At 38.3% G+C, this 17,352-nt stretch overlaps 1 protein-coding gene across 2 annotated transcripts in view; it reads left to right on the forward strand.

The window, feature by feature from the left end:
* Window positions 1-17,352, forward strand: part of LRRC49 (leucine rich repeat containing 49) — a 115,470-nt gene that overhangs the window by 21,505 nt on the left and 76,613 nt on the right. For both annotated transcript variants that reach the window (XM_073303708.2, XM_073303709.2), the window contains exons 7-8: window positions 2,814-2,880; window positions 11,618-11,761. In XM_073303708.2, coding sequence (XP_073159809.2) covers window positions 2,814-2,880; window positions 11,618-11,761 — 211 coding nt within the window. The remainder of the gene's footprint in view (window positions 1-2,813; window positions 2,881-11,617; window positions 11,762-17,352) is intronic.

The following is a 17,352-nucleotide window of genomic DNA, read 5'->3' on the forward strand; positions in this document are numbered from 1 at the left end:
ACCCCTGCTGGTCATAGTTCACCTTTCCTGATCACTCTTGTTACAGTCTGTATGGTAACACCCATTGTTTCATGTTTTCTGTGTGTATAAAATCTCCCCACTATATTTTCCACTGTATGCATCCGATGAAGTAAGCTGTAGCTCAGAAAGCTTATGCTCAAATAAATTTTTTAGTCTCTAAGGTGCCACAAGTACTCCTTTTCTTTTTACAGATACAGACTAACACGGCTGCTACTCTGAAACCTGTCATCTCCCTTTACTTTTCCTTTGACATCTTGTATTACTTACAAGAAGTCCAGTGATCTTCAGTTTAATATTCTTAGTGATTTTCTCACTAGAATCTCCCTTCCTACAAACTCCCAAAAGCCTTTATCACTAATGGTTCCTTTCTAGGTGAGAAGGGACGGGATCAGCTCTTTGCCAGTAGTGGTGTTCTTCAACCAGTGGGGTTTTCTATGGAGAAAGTATTTTGTTTCCAGGTCCCCCCCTCAGAGGCTGAGCACTCTGGATCTGTATTACTATTGACAGCCAGAAAGAGAGTCAAGAGCATAGGTACCTGACTTTTATCCCGTTTCCCCAGAGTGGCAGTGTGCTGCATTCAAGCTAGACCAACAGCCTAGCACTATTTACAGTTTAATAGTATATTTCATATTTTTTATACTGAAGACTATAGATATAATATGTCGTCTATATTTTCTTTTAATTAGCCTGAGCTGTAACATAGACTAAAACTGGTATAAATGCATCTTATATTTAAAATTGTTATTCTAAAATTAAGGAGTCTGTCTCTGTTATGTGCTGTTTGCTAAAACTGCAGTTTCAGGCTGTTTCTGTAATACAGTAGTTAGTGCACTTATTTAGTATTTTAACACTGAATTAGGATGAGGATTTTGATCTGTTGCTTCAGATGTCATTACATCCTAGAGTAGACTAAGCAACAGGTTCCTTAGTGGCAAGTTCGGGGGTTGGTGAATTGAATATGTTTTTAAAGGTAAAGGAAAGAATATATTTGCTCAAAGCAGGCAAAATACCTGTCAGTTAATGTTTAGATTTTTTAAATAGTTTTGGCTTCGGGAGTAAAGTTCATCTGATGGCTGGAACTAGCATTTTCTATCAAGTACTGTATTGGTAATGGGTGAGTTGAAGCATGAGGATGGAGTTTGTAAGATAGCAGCTACATCAGAGGAGAAGGAAGCACTTAATCTTGCAGAACAAGAGACAATGGAAAATAAAGGGAGGGTGGATTAAAATAAAAACATCTAGTGTGACAGTAGAAGGAAGATGTAAAAATTAGGATGTGTAGATGGTAAACCAAGGGGAGAAAGGAAAAATATGTAAGTCAGCAAGTTAACCTTTGTTCTTGTACCAGCCACAGTGAAATGGATATGGATGTAAGCTGTTCATTTTCAAAGTGGTGTAAAATAAACTGGATGATAATGTTTGGTGCACCGGATTCTTTTGATATACTGGTAAATGCAGACCTGCTATAATGATGGAAGATCCATTTCCTAGAGCCTTTAATGTATGTGCAAAGGCTATTTCACAACAAAGTGAGTGATTTGGGTAAACTTTCTTTGATGCAACAGATTGTTACATTTACCCTTAATTCCTCAATTCTAAAATAATATCAATCTCACAGAATTTCAACAGATGTAATTGTTTTTTTAATTACTGTAAAAAGGTGTACTGGCCTTTAAGGTTTTATAGGTAGGCTAGCAATACTGTTCCAAGAACAGTACTTCTAGAATAGAGAAATAGTCATTGAAGAAAAGGCAGTGGCTTCGGGAAAGCAGTCTAGGGTTTGGGAGAAAGAACCCATACTCCGAAATGCTTTTAAATCCTCTTGATGTTCCTCATTCCAGTCTTAGACAGTTGGATACCACTCTGTATCACCTAAAGTGAAGGGTCTCTTGAGAGCTCAGAAACATTATAAATTGGTTAAAGGATTGACTAGTTTCATTCTAGTTGACATAAATTGTGATACATTTATTTAAAATTAAAACAAAAAAATAATTTTGTGGGAAAATGTAATTCTGCTTTGTGAGTAGAGCTTATCTATCTTTGTATTATCACTTTAGGTGGTGTGTGTGTGTGTGTATTTATATAATATAGACACACACACACACTCTACTGAAGAGTCCTAAGTTAAACAAAATCCGTTCTTTCAGTATTATTTTAGCTTGTTGGCAAGAAAGCATCCTGTTGAGTGAAAATCAGACCTGTACTGCATGTGTATTCCCATACTGAATGCTTGACAGACACCAAAAGGTTAATACATGATTACATTACAGGCCACACTTGGGGGAGAAAGTATATCAGAAAACTGTAATAGTGGCACTCCGTGACCCTCTTTTGTTATAATTATCTTGATTTACTAATTAAGTAGTATCTTCCAGAATAACTGTTAAATTCATTTTGTAATTCCTATGAAGTAAATTGGTTCTGGTGGTGACCTTTTGGCAGTTTCGTTTCTAACGTCCTAAAACAGTATTCCTCAATTAATCACAACAGACATTGGTACATTACATTTTATAGAGAAAGGTGCTATGTTTTTCTCTTTCCCCAGTGGCAGTAGCACCTGGTATTATGACTTTAGCCTTTACTCAACACCTGTATCACTGGGTTCCTAAAGTGTCTTGAATGGGTATGGGCTATATACAGAAGTTTACTCATTTCGGTTGGTTAACAGTTACCCTCTTATTTTCTTATACTTGGTACGAATAGATGATAAGCTAAATGTTTTTGTAGAAGAAATGTCAAAATACTTTAATCTGAAATGAAAAACAACTTTTGTCAACATTTAAATGTTTCAGAATAAAGAAAATCTCAAATCTGGAGAACTTAAAAAATCTTGATGTTTTGGATCTTCATGGAAATCAGGTACTGTACAGTAAGTACATCTGTTATTTTAAACCATTTGCAAATAACACTGATTTAGACATGTTGCATCTCCAGTGTGGTTTCCTGTAGTATTACTTTTATGAAGGAGGAGTTAATAGTTTTACAACCGCTTTTATTAGTGCATTCACAGAGATTTATAAATTAATCAAAGGGAGCATGATGTTATTTTGGATTTTGGTTTCTAATTTCTTATATTTTCAGAAGTTTATGAAAAGTAAAACCATTAACTTACTAAATATTCAGACAACTAAAAATAACAGGATCAGTTCACTTAGAGCTACAACACACTCATCTAACGCAAAATAGCTGTGATGTAGCTAAAATAATATGCAGTCATTTTTATGGTAGAAGAGTTAAAATGGTTACAGTAACCAGTGAAATATTGCATCTACAAATGACTCATTGCATAAAGTACAATAATTCAAAATCTGGCAGTGAATAATACAGGGAGGCGGTATTGTCTGTGATTAGTGCAGTGGCTTGAGCTTTGGGAAATCCAGGATATGGTCCTAGGTTTGCCAAGAATATCCAATATGACATGGGTAGATCACTTAACCAGTGAAGAATGCATCAGTTTCCCTGCCTCTAAAATAGGGGTATGTAATCATCTTTGTATATTGCTTCTATTTACTCTGATGAAGAGGTTATCAAAGTGAAAAGTGTTATTATAATAGATATGTTTGAGAGAGAGTAAGGGGATTGTAAGGTTCTCAGTACTTTTTCTGATCTATCCAGTGGAAAAGTGTGTAAGGATAAGTAAGTTAGGTACAGTATTCTTTTGGAAAATGTAAAATGTGTGATACAAAATGTTTAAATAGCTGAGCTGTTTAAAATAATTTGTGGTTATCCTGAATATGTAAAATCGATGTATGAATACTCTGGATTCTTGATCTGACAAGGCTCTGTCCTAATGTTGCTCCTTATTGTGTTACTGCTGCACTTTGTAGAGAGTGGGGAATGGAAATACCTACATAAAAGCTTTAATGAACAATTTACATAGGTGAAAACATAATTGTTTCTTTCGATTAGCTTTTTTATTGAACTTTTAGGAGTAGTAGTATGTGCTCAAATACATAGTGATAGGGCAATATAAAAACATAGTGTCTGCTTTTAGAGGGGGCCTAAATTTTTAGGGGATTGTGTGTTTGAGAACGACCATGTCAAGGTTCCTCCCCCACTCTGAACTCTAGGGTACAGATGTGGGGACCTGCATGAAAATCTCCTAAGCTTACTTTTACCAGCTTAGGTTAAAACTTCCCCAAGGTACAAATTAATTTTATCCTTTGTCCTTGGAATAACCACTGCCACCACCAAACTCTAACTGGGTTTACTGGGAAACGTAGTTTGGACACGTGTTTCCCCCCAAAATCCTCCCAACCCTTGCACCCCACTTCCTGGGAAAGGTTTGGTAAAAATCCTCACCAATTTGCATAGGTGACCACAGACCCAATCCCTTGGATCTGAGAACAATGAAAAAGCATTCAGTTTTCTTACAAGAAGACTTTTAATAGAAATAGAAGTAAATAGGAGTAAAGGAATCACCCCTGTAAAATCAGGATGGTAGGTACCTTACAGGGTAATTAGATTCAAAACATAGAGAATCCCTCTAGGCAAAACCTTAAGTTACAAAAAAGACACACAGACAGAAATAGTCATTCTATTCAGCACAATTCTTTTCTCAGCCATTTAAAGAAATCGTAATCTAACGCATACCTAGCTAGATTACTTACTAAAAGTTCTAAGACTCCATTCCTGTTCTATCCCCAGTAAAAGCAGCATACCAACAGACAGAGACCCTTTGTTTTTCTCCCTTCTCCCAGCTTTTGAAAGTATCTTGTCTCCTCATTGGTCATTTTGGTCAGGTGCCAGAAAGGTTACCTTTAGCTTCTTAACCCTTTACAGGTGAGAGGATTTTTCCTCTGGCCAGGAGGGATTTTAAAGGGGTTTACCCTTCCCTTTATATTTATGACAGACCAGTTATGCATCCATATCATTACTTGTATGTACTGTTATACACTTGCAGTAAATGCACATGCAAGTTAAATATGCAAATGCATGCGCTTTTTTTGTGGCTGCAAATACATGTACATTTTCTTGAAACTTTTGGTCTAGATTTGTAACCTAAGCTTTGATACAAAGAATTGTGCAGGCACAGGTTACAATAAGCAAAAATGGAAATTAGGCTGGGGAAAATTATTAATGAAGTATATTTGTTTAAAAAATCAACAAATAATATACAACTCTTTTAAATGTTCATATAATCAGATTCTTTCCTCAGATATATTTGTGAAATTCCCTTTAACTTCACTGGGACTTCAGTAAGAGTTGTGCACATGGTGCCTGATCTAGCTGCTGGTACATGACACCTATGTAGCTGTGGGCAAATCTTACACCAGGAGTTGGAATACTTTTTATTGCTGGCAAAGTGATATATACTGGAGAAATCCAAACTGAAAAGGTTAATGAGTGTTACTTTTCTAGTTGAGAAGGACTAAGAATGTAAATATGGGGCATATACATGGTTGGGACCTTCAAATTTAGCTTGCTGCTGTTTTGCAAGGGCAGGATGTTTCTCATTGAATAGACAGTATGAAAAGGAGTACTTGTGGCACCTTAGAGACTAACAAATTTATTTGAGCATAAGCTTTCGTGAACTACAGCTCTCTTCATCAAATGCGTTCAGTGGTACTGAACGCATCCGATGAAGTGAGCTCTAGCTCACGAAAGCTTATGCTCAAATAAATTGGTTAGTCTCTAAGGTGCCACAAGTACTCCTTTTCTTTTTGCGGATACAGACTAACATGGCTGCTCCTCTGAAACCTGTCAGTATGAAAAGTGTAAAACTATATTACATTAACGAATTACATCTCCCTGCCTACATCTCTTGGGGATAGGTAAGGTATGATATTAAGTCACAGTAACTTTTGTAAATGCATTTGTCAATTTCACAAGGAAGCTATATGTTTAAAAATACTGTTATCCATATTTCTTTAATTTTGTATGAATGCACATAGGAGAAGAGGGAATTTTGTTTAAAGATCAATGGATACTTTTAAAACAAAAATATTTATGATTATATAAACCATTATCTAAGAAAATAGGCAGATCTACTATAACATGAAAAAGTGTAATTTTTCTATTTCTTATTCTATTGCTCTCTTGTTTGTGGAGTCTGTGTTTTTTTGTTTTGTTTTTATTAATGAAGGAAGACTATATTTTTTTGTTCCATCTTGAGATTCTTGGGACCTTTCCTTAAGGTAGCCTTTGATTTTTATATTAGTATTGAAAATGTACAATTTCCAAACCAAACATGCCATAATAATCCCCTTTCAACCACAGAATTAAATTTCATAACATTAAAAGAAAGTAATCCAGTACTGCAGAACATAGCAACTAAAATAACAAAACAGAAGGGTCCAAAGTCAAGTATTGATGTATGATCCAAAATTAAATTTGGGTTTTGAATATGTAATCTTTCCAGTAGGACTAAAAGAATAATTGTTTTTGCTGTATTGCAATGACTGATAACTTTGGCAAGTTGTCTCTTTAATGATGCAACATAGGTACAGAATTCCCTTTGTTGGCATAGCCTCTAACCACACGTTTAGCAAAGAGCCACTTTATCATTCAATGGAGCTATAGAGAACCCGAACAAATTGGACACATTAACAAGATAAAAACATTTATAGTATAATAACTAATATATTTGTCAAAACAGCTAAATGACTGTTATGGTGCTGATCTTGCCACCCTTACTCATGTTGATTAGTACCTTCGTTTGGGAGTAGTCCCATTGATTTTAAGTCAGTGAGGATGGCAGAATTAGACCCTAGGTAAGCAATTTTAATTATAGTCCAAATTTAATTCCTTTCTTAATATCATTAACCACAATTACCTTCTACTAGAGTGACTTTGTTGAAGTAAAGTTGGAACACAAAAGCAGAACTTTTCACATTGTTGCCTATCTCTTTTTGTCTGTACATGTTTTAAATTGCCAGTAATTCCTGAGGCATATTCACCTCACCAGGACGTTGAGCAATGTACTGTTGTCAGGTGAAAACTTGTCTGGCAGATAAGCACACTGTATAAAAAGCTAGTTGTTGTTTTCATTAATAAACAGAAACTTGCCAAGTTTGTAAGTGTTGAGGGAGGTTGAAGTCTCTCTAACGCTCACAAAAAAACTTTGATCAAGCCACAAATGGCCCCTTTAAAGATATCCTTCTTTCTCTCACTCCCAAGACTTGGCTCAGTATCCATAACAAAGAATCATGTTCACAGTGAGCCTGATTGCTGATCACTCTTGTCCCGAAAATATTATTTACTAGGAGCTTTTGGGAAGCTTGTTTGCCAGAATTCTGCTAACAATAATAGAACTTACCACTTCAAGTTGACAAAAGAAAGTATTTGTGTAGTGTAGCTTTCTAAAGATGGGAAACAGAGACAAGAGGAGATTAATGGCTTGATGTTCAGATGTGCTGAGCACCTACAACTTCATTTAAAGTCAGTGGGAGCTGTGGACACTCATCACTTCTGAAAATCAGAATCTTGAAAAGGATGTATATTATCTCCCTAACTGTCATATTTAAGTATTAAAAGCCAAGTAATACAAGATGTTGATCACCCTCAACTCCCCTTGAACTCAAGGGAAGATGAGGGTATTTATTATCTATGGGGAAAGGGTTGTTAGTTCTCATCCCTTTGTAAATGTTGTAATGATCCAGAAGAAAGGCCAGTCCCATTCCTAGTGTCTGAATGAGACAGACTGCTGCTGCTCTTCTTACAGAAGTTTCAGTAAAGTTGAGTGTCGCACACAGCCCTGCTAGAGCTCCTCCAGCTGGACACTCATCAGTTTGCTGCATTTGGTTCCCAGCATATTAGACCCATGTGGTCTTAAGCATCACTTGGTCTGAATAGGCTCCAGCCGTACCTCTTTCCTTGGCCTCTCCGGTACACTTCCTGGGTACAGGTTCTTTGATACCTTTTCATGGAAATAGAACCATGCGGCCCAGCTTCCCTAGATGCCCAGGGCCAGTGCTGACTCCACCCATCAACTCCCCAGTAGCTTAAGCATACCCTTTGCCAGAGCTCCAACCTTGTGGGTGTTCTGGTTTTACAGTTCAGCTCTTCAGGGACATGTGACAGTGAAAGCTCTTGCTTAAGATCTCCTGCTGTTGCACTACCACTGAAGCAGCTTCATGGAGGATTGTGACATACCAGGGTACAATCCAGCCTAATGAGCAGTTATGTCACCCCAGCCTGCAATCTTGGGTGCCTTACAATGCCTTACTGAAATAGCTCCCACCTGGGCATCTCACAAACAGCCTTCTAGCATGCAAGCCACACCCTGAGTGTCCGTGTGTAACTGCAGCCTGCCAGCCACATTTGGGTTGCACTCTGGCTCTGGCCAGCTTTGGTTATATTGCAGGGTGACCCCAGGCCCCGCCCTCCCGTCCTAGAAAATGTCTTGTACTGCTCAGCCTTCTCTTGTACAATGCAAAATATTTTAAGTCTGTTATTCCTTAAAGGGAACAATACGCCAGCATATTATCTCAAATAGTTCTTCAGACACTTCAATTTAAAATACACTGGTATAGGTCGAACAGTAAAACCAGTTTAACTACAGAGAGAGTTTTTACGTGAGTACCAGTAGTGAGGCATAAAAGTCAGAAATGATTACAAGAAAAAGATAAGACATCTACTAATGCCTGACTTAACAAACTATATCAGATTCAAGCAGAGTTTCTCACCAGGTGTTTTCAGCAGTCTTACTGACCAAACCCTATAGGTCAGGACCCCTCCCCCAGAGTCCAACGAACGCTTTCTTTGTTGCCTCGGGTGCCATGAATGTGATAGGTAGGGAGAGAGAAAGGTGTGCATTGGGATGTTAGTCCCATCTTTTTATAATTTCAGTCCCTTTCCTGAAAAAACATTTCCAGCTGGGCACTAGGAGACAGAGTCTGTGTGGAAGGATATTCCTTGTTGGCTTTTTTGTTGCCTGTTTGAGCTTTCTTTATTTCCCTTCCTGCTTGATGACTCTGTTTACTGCTTAAATGTGTGTCTCTGTTCATTACTCTGTTAGATACCAAAAATCAAGTATCTAGAACAGAGATACTGGATCTATGGCTTATTACAACAATCTGTAACCCACTAACCCCCTCTTTTTGTCTTATGACTGAAGAGGTTTTAACAGACCACTCTACCCTGAATGATCACCCCCTTACGATATGTGCTAACTACTTATGCTAAACAATCTGTTCCACATAGCATTTTGCTGTGATGCTGGGAGCACTTTTCCCAGACCTGAAGAAAAGCTCTGTGTAAGCTCGAAAGCTTCTCTCTCTCACCATCAGAAGTTGGTCCAATAAAAGATATTATCTAACCCACCTTGTCTCACTGATATCCTGGGACCAATGCGGCTACAACAACACTGCATTCAGGTCAACGTTTCATTTCTAAGCAATGTGCTTCCAAGCCTGAGCAGCCCTGTGAAGAGAGGGACTGAACTCTAGTTTTGATCCCTTATGTGGCAAAGCAACAGCCTTTTATTAAATTGATGGTATGCTCTTCGGTATTTCATTAAATCTCTCCAAAGGTATTTTAGCTATAGACATATTGGGCTAAATTCTTTCCTCCAGTTATACCCAGGCTGCCCCATCAAAATGAATGGAGTTGGCCCAAGTGTAACTAACAGGAAAATTTGGCCTATTGCATGTAGAATAGATTTTATGCCATATCATTTAATTTAAAAAAAATAAAATTATTGTTGGAATTGCTTTGTGTAGTCCTTTATCTAATTCTATGCCATGCTTTCCTAACTGAAAGTTCAACAACGTAAATATAAGAAATATATGCAATATTATTTTTAAGCGGAGACCTCTTTTGAATGTACACAAGAAAAATACGTCATAAACTGATGCCATCTTTTTGGTATTTCATTATTGATGAGATATGTGCTGCGTAAAAATCTTTTTTAAGGCATTTTTATATTGACTCTTTGAGCTTTTCAAATTTTCTCACTAGTCAAATATCCAATAATCCTCAGAAACAAACAACATGAAGATACTGGGTAGTATTGTTTTGTACATTTATTTAAAAGCAACATTTCCTATTCTTATTTAAAACCTAATGCAAAAAAGGAGCTTGAAAAACTGATTATCAATTACTTTTGTTTATGGTCAGTAGAAAATAGTCCACAGGAAGTTAGGTCTGTATTATTTATATCTGTTAAAGGGAATATCACTTGTAATGGCCTAGAATGAAAAGGCAATGACTTATTACCTAAAAATAAAATAATGGCTAAAAGCAGGTTTATCTTTATGTAAAAAAAAAGTGTATTAGGAAGGAGGGAAGGAATTCCATTACTGTTGACAGAGGCTTATGACTCGGAAAAGTTATAAATAACTTCTCTATAAATTATTGATGAAACCCAGATTTCTGCAGTACCAGTAGAAGCTAGGACCATTTAGAACTTGTGCATTGCAGTTTGCTGTAGTTATAGCTAGACAGCCATTTGCAGAAAGCTGTGCACTTATGCTAACCATCTGCTGTTGGCTTCAGTTTCACAAATCTGTCTGTCTGAATACACAATTTTAAACAATAACCTTCACTGTGCATTTTGCTATTATTTTGGTGCCCCAGTGTATTAAGAGTTGATCTTTACTTGTGCTTCCAAAATATCTTTTTGTTTCTTTAGAGAAGACTAATATTAAACTATTATACATCACTGAGGAGAAGCCTGTTACTATTTTTCTCATGTTACTATAATCAAATTGGTTTAGGGAATGTTTCCTCTGATTAATGATATTTTGGTTCTTATTATCTATTGGCTTTGTATATATTTTCATCTGGAATTTTTTGGCATGAAATAAAACCTGAGACAATTGTTGGAATAGCTGACACACCAGTATTCTGAATTCAGACATATAACAGTAAACAATTTAACATTTAAAGAACCCTTAACTCTGCCTGGCGTAGTTAGTCTTTGGCTGCATTTGTTTGTTCCCGGTGTATGCTGTCCCAGCTCTGTGCAGATAGCTGACACAGCAGACCTCGATCGAACTGCCCAATAAGACCACAAGACTTGGTTTAGTAGCGAAGGTACCCAGTCAGGTTTATTGTCAATGAAGCACAGTCCTAGCTGCCCAGATTAATGTCTACAGTTACACTAACATATGTATGCCTGGTACAATGGACTCAGCTCAGTGAATGGCGGGACTTTCCATTCTCCCCTCAGCTGGCCAGAGACATTCCCTCTGAGACCAACTGAGGCAGTCAATACAGCTCCCCAGTTAGGTCCAGTGATGTAATAGCGGCAGCTGCTCACTACCATTTTACTGCCTCTTTATATTCCGTTCACCTTTTTAAGGTTCTCTTCACAATCATAAGGGCTATAGACTTATTTTTTCAGTTAAAGCTTATGTTCTGCAGAAATTGATGGCCTGGGTCACACTAACTCAAGGAAGGTCCATGCTTGCTTCAGGCAAGTGAGTGAATTTGCAAGGCTGGCTTGAAGTAAGGCTCTCAGACAGAACATTTAAGAAGCAGCACATATTTGGCCCATATAGTAGAAATACACAGAATGTCAGACGATTAAATATTAAAAACTAAGGTAGAATTATATTAGTATGTATCTCCATTTCTTTAAAATGTATCTCTAACAGGTGTCTAAGCAAACTAGGCACAATATGCATGCTATTAATTATACTTCTCATTACAGATTGCTAAAATAGAAAATATCAATCATTTGGGTGAACTCAGAGTGTTAAACCTTGCCAGAAACCTTTTAAGCTATGTAGAAAACCTTAATGGACTGGATTCACTGACAGAACTTAACCTTCGTCATAATCAAATCACCTCCATGGTAAGTGATAAAGCTCAATTAATATTTGTTGTCCTTCCCCCACAAAAAAGTTAGCAAAATACAATAATATTATCATTTGATTTGAACCATGTTAGTGTTTCACAGTTCTAGAACTATATTGTTTTCATTTGTCCTGTGATTTTGGTGCTCTTTTGGTTAGTTTTATGTGAAGTGGATGAAACCAAAAATAACACATGGATATTTTATCTAAATGATTGTTTATAGCTGTGAAGCTGTCTTTATACTAATTAAAGTGCCAAAAGTGAGGAAATCTTGAAGAAAGTATACAATTCTGGTGCATAGATTGAGTAGGTATCTAAAAATATAGTAAACAATATACTGACTATATCCTGAACTTAAAAATCATGGCTATTGATGGTATAAAGTGCTTTTTTTTAGTAGTAGCCTCTCTTTTTTTTTAATATGACAGTTAGAGAAAGTCAGTATGATCTTAAAAGAAAATTAAAAATACTGTTTTTAATTTTGCAGTTTCACTTAACATTAACCAATACTTTCAAAAAGAAAAGGCCATCAGTGTCCAATATTTTGTCAATGAGAAAGTACCTGAGCAATAATTTAAAGATCTGTTTCTGCAAAAGATATTGTTTCAGTTTCTTATTACAAAACCTTAATATAAAGCAGTTGTAGCAGACTCATAATACACTAACAAGAGCACATTGCATAAAAGAATGCTGTTTTGCTAAATACCTAGAACAGTGTATTCTCCCGCTCGGAAAGAAACAAATGGAACATGACAACAAAGGAGAGAGGTTAATATATGTAGAGAGTCTTGTTCCAGTTTCTTCTTTATTAGAGCTCTTGCCTTGAGCTGTGTCTTAGATCATGTTAGCTAATCTGACCACTGGTATATGATTTTCTGACAAAAGTGAACTGTCAGTTTTGCAGAATAGAAAATGGAGGCTTCAGCTCCTATTTCCAGTTTTGTTTACTTGGGGTTTTTTTGCTTTTCTTCATAATAATAGAAAAAGTCCTGTCTTAGTCTATGTGACTGAGCTGAGATTTGAGATGTGGCTGAGCTGAGCTGAGATTTGGCCCTTTTAAATTCAGTCTCCTTTATAACATGTGTAGCCAGCAGAATTCTGTATCCATCTCTCTGGTAAGATATGATATGCAAATGGAACTTCCTCCTTGGGAGTGATGGAGCTTTCCTGTAGGAACGTTGACTGATTTTTTTCCAAGTTGATAGGATCATCTTACACAAGTAGATTGCAACTCTTAATGCACCTGGGGCTTTTTTTTTTTAAAGTAGGTCTGAGTTACCTCAGGTACTGCTGTGTATCCGGGAATTTAGTCATTGACTTCAGCAGTGCCAAGATTTTACTCAGCATTTTTTGTGAGTTTTTGATGATGTATTTGCTTTCCGTCATTCAGTAAAGAATATTAAAAACAAACCAACCCCTAAATAAACAGTAACAAAAATGTTGATTGTGTAATCAAAATTTCCCATGTCATACTGCTGCTCAACTTCATGCTTAGTCCCTGCTCTCTTTCCCTCAGGAATATTTTCTTGAATCTCCTGGGTGTCTAACTGTTCATGTAGTATGCCAAATTATCCACAATTGTTCTTGTTCCTTGAAACAATGAGAACATGGAAATAATGATTGACTAGTGTATGGTAGATATTTTTGTTTCTTTAAATTATACCCAGACAGTTAATACTCTGGGTATAATAAATAAATAAATATAATTTAATTTTTAAGAATTAGCATGTTTGAGCTATAGTATCTGTGAAATCCATCTTGGTCTCAGTCTACTTTGGCTTGGTTAAAGAAAAATTATCCTCATGCTCAGTTCAGGCAAGTCTTGGATCATTTTAATTTTAGTAAACATGCTTTCTCTTTGGCCTGTTTTAATTCAAAGATATTAGAAATTGAGTTCTAGGTGGTGTTGACTATTTAATGAATGCAGTATATTATTTTTATATTTTTATTGTAACCTCCTGTCACAGGGTGACTGGCTCTTTTAATGGGAGATGGGGCTAGTTTACCTGTGCGATAACTAATTAGCTGCTTCCCAACCTGAGGGGATGAGATTATAGGGGTCAGATGATAGCTTAATGGACACCTGGGCCTCTGCAGGAATTTGGACTACACTGGACCTGGGTGAACTGTGTTTTTCAAATTGAGTTTGAATGTTAGCATAAGTGATAGGCCTAAAAGCATGTGACCAAAAAATAATGAGATCACGGGAAAGAAGAGCTTGTTTCTATTAAACTTCTTGTGACCCTTGAAATACCAGCATTATCTTATTTAACGTTTGGGATGAGGTAATAGAAATAAAGAAAACTTGCTTAATTGGGCCCCAGGTGCAGTAAATAATTGGTTATATATGGTTTGTTTAAAAAGAAATGCTTAGTTCAGTTATTGGGAAGAAATATGGTAAAATAAAATAAGAAGAAAATCTTGAGGAGCGGGCCCAGCCATTAGTCTTGTCTTGACTAAAACTCCTTCCTCTAGCTTTGGCTATGGTCTGATAACCAGCAGTGATATCACTTATTTATTATAGTGTATAAAAGATAAGGTTTTGGGGAGTTTCTTTGTCTCCCATCATGCTGTGACTCCAGAGGGGTATGTCCTGGGCCTGATCCTGTTGTAAGTATTTTGGCCAATACTTATAACTGGATTGATACTAGGACAGGGGTTCTCAAATTTCATTGCACCGTGACCCCCTTCTGACAACAAAGTTACTACATGATCCCAGAGGGAGGGCTGGAGCCCAAGCCCTGCCGCCCTGGGTGGAGGGAGAGGGAGCCAGAGCCCAAGCCTTGCCACCTCAGATTGGAAGAGAAGAGGCTGCAGCCCAAGTCCCACTCCTCTGGGTGGGGTGGAGCTCAGGCTTCAGTTTCAACCCTGGGTTCCAGCAAATCTAATGCTGGCCCTGGCAATCCCATTAAAATGGGGTCCCAACCCACAGTTTGAGAACCACTGTACTAGGATGTTGCATATAAGTTTGTGTATGCGTATATTTGTATTTTGAGTGTAATCAACACCAAGTGGCCTTTGGTCTATTAAAGAAATGCTTTTGTGTAAACTGAGTTGTGGTAAACCTTAGTAAAGTATTAGGGGAATTATTTGCAATAGCCTCATAAGAGGGCTGGGAGATCTATTTTGGTGTGGAACCACAGGGAGTGGGTATGTTCTTGTGGAAAGCCCTAAGGAAAGCCCTAAGGCCCTAAGGAAAGCCAAGGTCTACAGGAAGTTGGCTATCCCAGGGGAACCAGCCTGAGGCCCAGTGTTCTATACTGGAGCGGGGAAGGATGGAAGGAATGGAGTCCAGCAAGAACTGAGAATGTACTCCAGGGGAACCAGCCTGGGGGTGGAGTGCTCTATCCCAGAGCCAAAAAGACTCTCAAAGGTAGCCCAATGAGGGGATGGGTACAGGACCCAGAGGGCTGGCTGAAGAGGACCCACTGAAGGACAGAACAACTTTTTTGTTTGTTGGGACTTGATTGATTGGAATTTCGCTACCCCAGAATGGGATAAGTTTGTTTATGACTTGGCTGGAGGGCTAACTGAACTGACCGCTTTGTATGTGGAGTTCTTGGGGACTCTGAGGGTATGTCTACACTGCAACATAAGCTCATGCCTGAGCCCAGGCTCATGCCTAACCCCCCTAGTGTCTACACTGCAATTGCACTAATCTAGGGCTTGGACCCAGGGTCCCAAGACCCTACAGGACTGAAAGGTCCAAGCTTGAGTTAAGCTGGGACCCAGGTTGTGAGCCCTATTGTTTTGCAATCTAGATGCAGCCCCTCTTGACTCGGGTCCCAGTAGTGAGCTGGAAGTATCCCACTATTCCATGTGACAGCTATCCCAACATCTGCAATCCACTCTATTATTTTGTGAAAGGAATATTTTTTAAATATTGTTAGTGAGTTCCTTTTGGATTTCTTGTGCAGCTTTATTTTTAAGGACAGTTTTGGATTTTCTTTACCAGTGATAGGACAGAATAATTCTTGTTTTTGTTCCTTGCTGTTGAATCATGATATAGGACTAAAATTGCAGAATTATCACTTAATTTTGGTACTAAAATGGATTAGATTTCTTGTGCATCGGTTGTATTTTGACAGTGCTATTGGTGGCAGTACCTAATATAACTTGACAGAGTAATTATGGAATAAAGATATATCATAACTTTGTTGTAACTTCAAACCTTAGATAACCTTAAACAGCAGCATTGCTAACCCCAAGATTTCAGAAATTGTGTCGGGCACCCAAACGCATGAGCTTGTCTTCAAATGTATTATTTTAAAAATATTATTTTTAAATTTCTTTTCTCTGCTATCTCATTTTTGAGCCTTTAGTGTTCTTCTTCTCAAGCTTTATCTCTGATGCCAGGAGGGCTCAGAAACGTACTGTTCTTGAAAGCTGAGGCCTGGTCTATGCTACGGGGTCAGGTCGAATTTAGCCGCATTAGGTCAATTTTAAAATGAATGCGTCCACACAAACAACCCCATTCCGTCGACTTAAAGGGCTCTTAAAATTGACTTCTGTAATCCTCCCTGGCGAGGGGAGTAGCGCTAAAATCGACCTTGCTGGATCGAATTTGGGGTAGTGCAGACGCAAATCGATGGTATTTGCCTCCGGGAGCTATCCCACAGTGCTCCATTGTGACCACTCTGGACAGCACTTTGAACTCCGATGCACTAGTCAGGTACACAGGAGAAGCCCCGGGAAATTTTGAATTTCATTTCCTGTTTGGTCAGCATGGCAAACTCAGCAGCACAGGTGACCATACAGTCCCCCTAGAATTGCAAACGAGCTCCAGCATGGACCAAAAGGGATCTGCTTGCTGTATGGGGAGAAGCATCTGTGCAGGCAGAACTCCGATCAAAAAGAAGAAATGCAAATATATTTGCCAAAATCTCACAGGGCAGGTTGGAGAGAGGCTACAACAGGGGGACACAGCAGTGCCACATGGAAGTTAAGGAGCTGGAGCAAGCCTACCAAAAGACAAAGGAGGCAAACGGTTGCTCTGGGTCAGAGCCCCATACATGCCACTTCTATGATCAGCTGCATGCCATTCTAGGAGGGGACCCTACCACTACCCCACCACTATCCGTGGACACGTGCAAGTGGGGAGTCTCACGCAACAGGGAGGAAGATTTTGTGGATGAGGAGGAGGAGAATGCGCAGCAGGCAAGCAGTGAATCCGTTCTCCCCAGCAGCCAGGACCTTTTCCTCACTGTGCATTCGAAGGCGGGATCCCCGACTCTGAAGCTGGAGAAGGCACCTCTGGTGAGTGCACATTTGTAACTACAGTGCAGGGTTTAAAAGCAATAGTGTTTCATGTTTGATTTGCCCTGAAGAATTGGGATGCATTTGCTGCCCGTACAGTTACTGGAAAAGTCTGTTAACGTGTCTGGGGATGGAGTGGGAGTCCTCCAGGGACATCTCCATGAAACTCTCCTGGAGGTACTCTGAAAGAATTCTGGAATCATTGCAGCACAAAGCATGGTAGAAGATGGTCCTGAGTTTTGGTCACATTCAAGCAACATTTGGTCTATATCTTTCTGTGTCAGCCTCAGGAGAGTAATATCATTCCTGGTCACCTGGTTGAAATAGGGGAAT

Source organism: Lepidochelys kempii, chromosome 10, assembly GCF_965140285.1.
Source record: "Lepidochelys kempii isolate rLepKem1 chromosome 10, rLepKem1.hap1, whole genome shotgun sequence".
Classification (NCBI taxonomy): Eukaryota; Metazoa; Chordata; order Testudines; family Cheloniidae; genus Lepidochelys; species Lepidochelys kempii.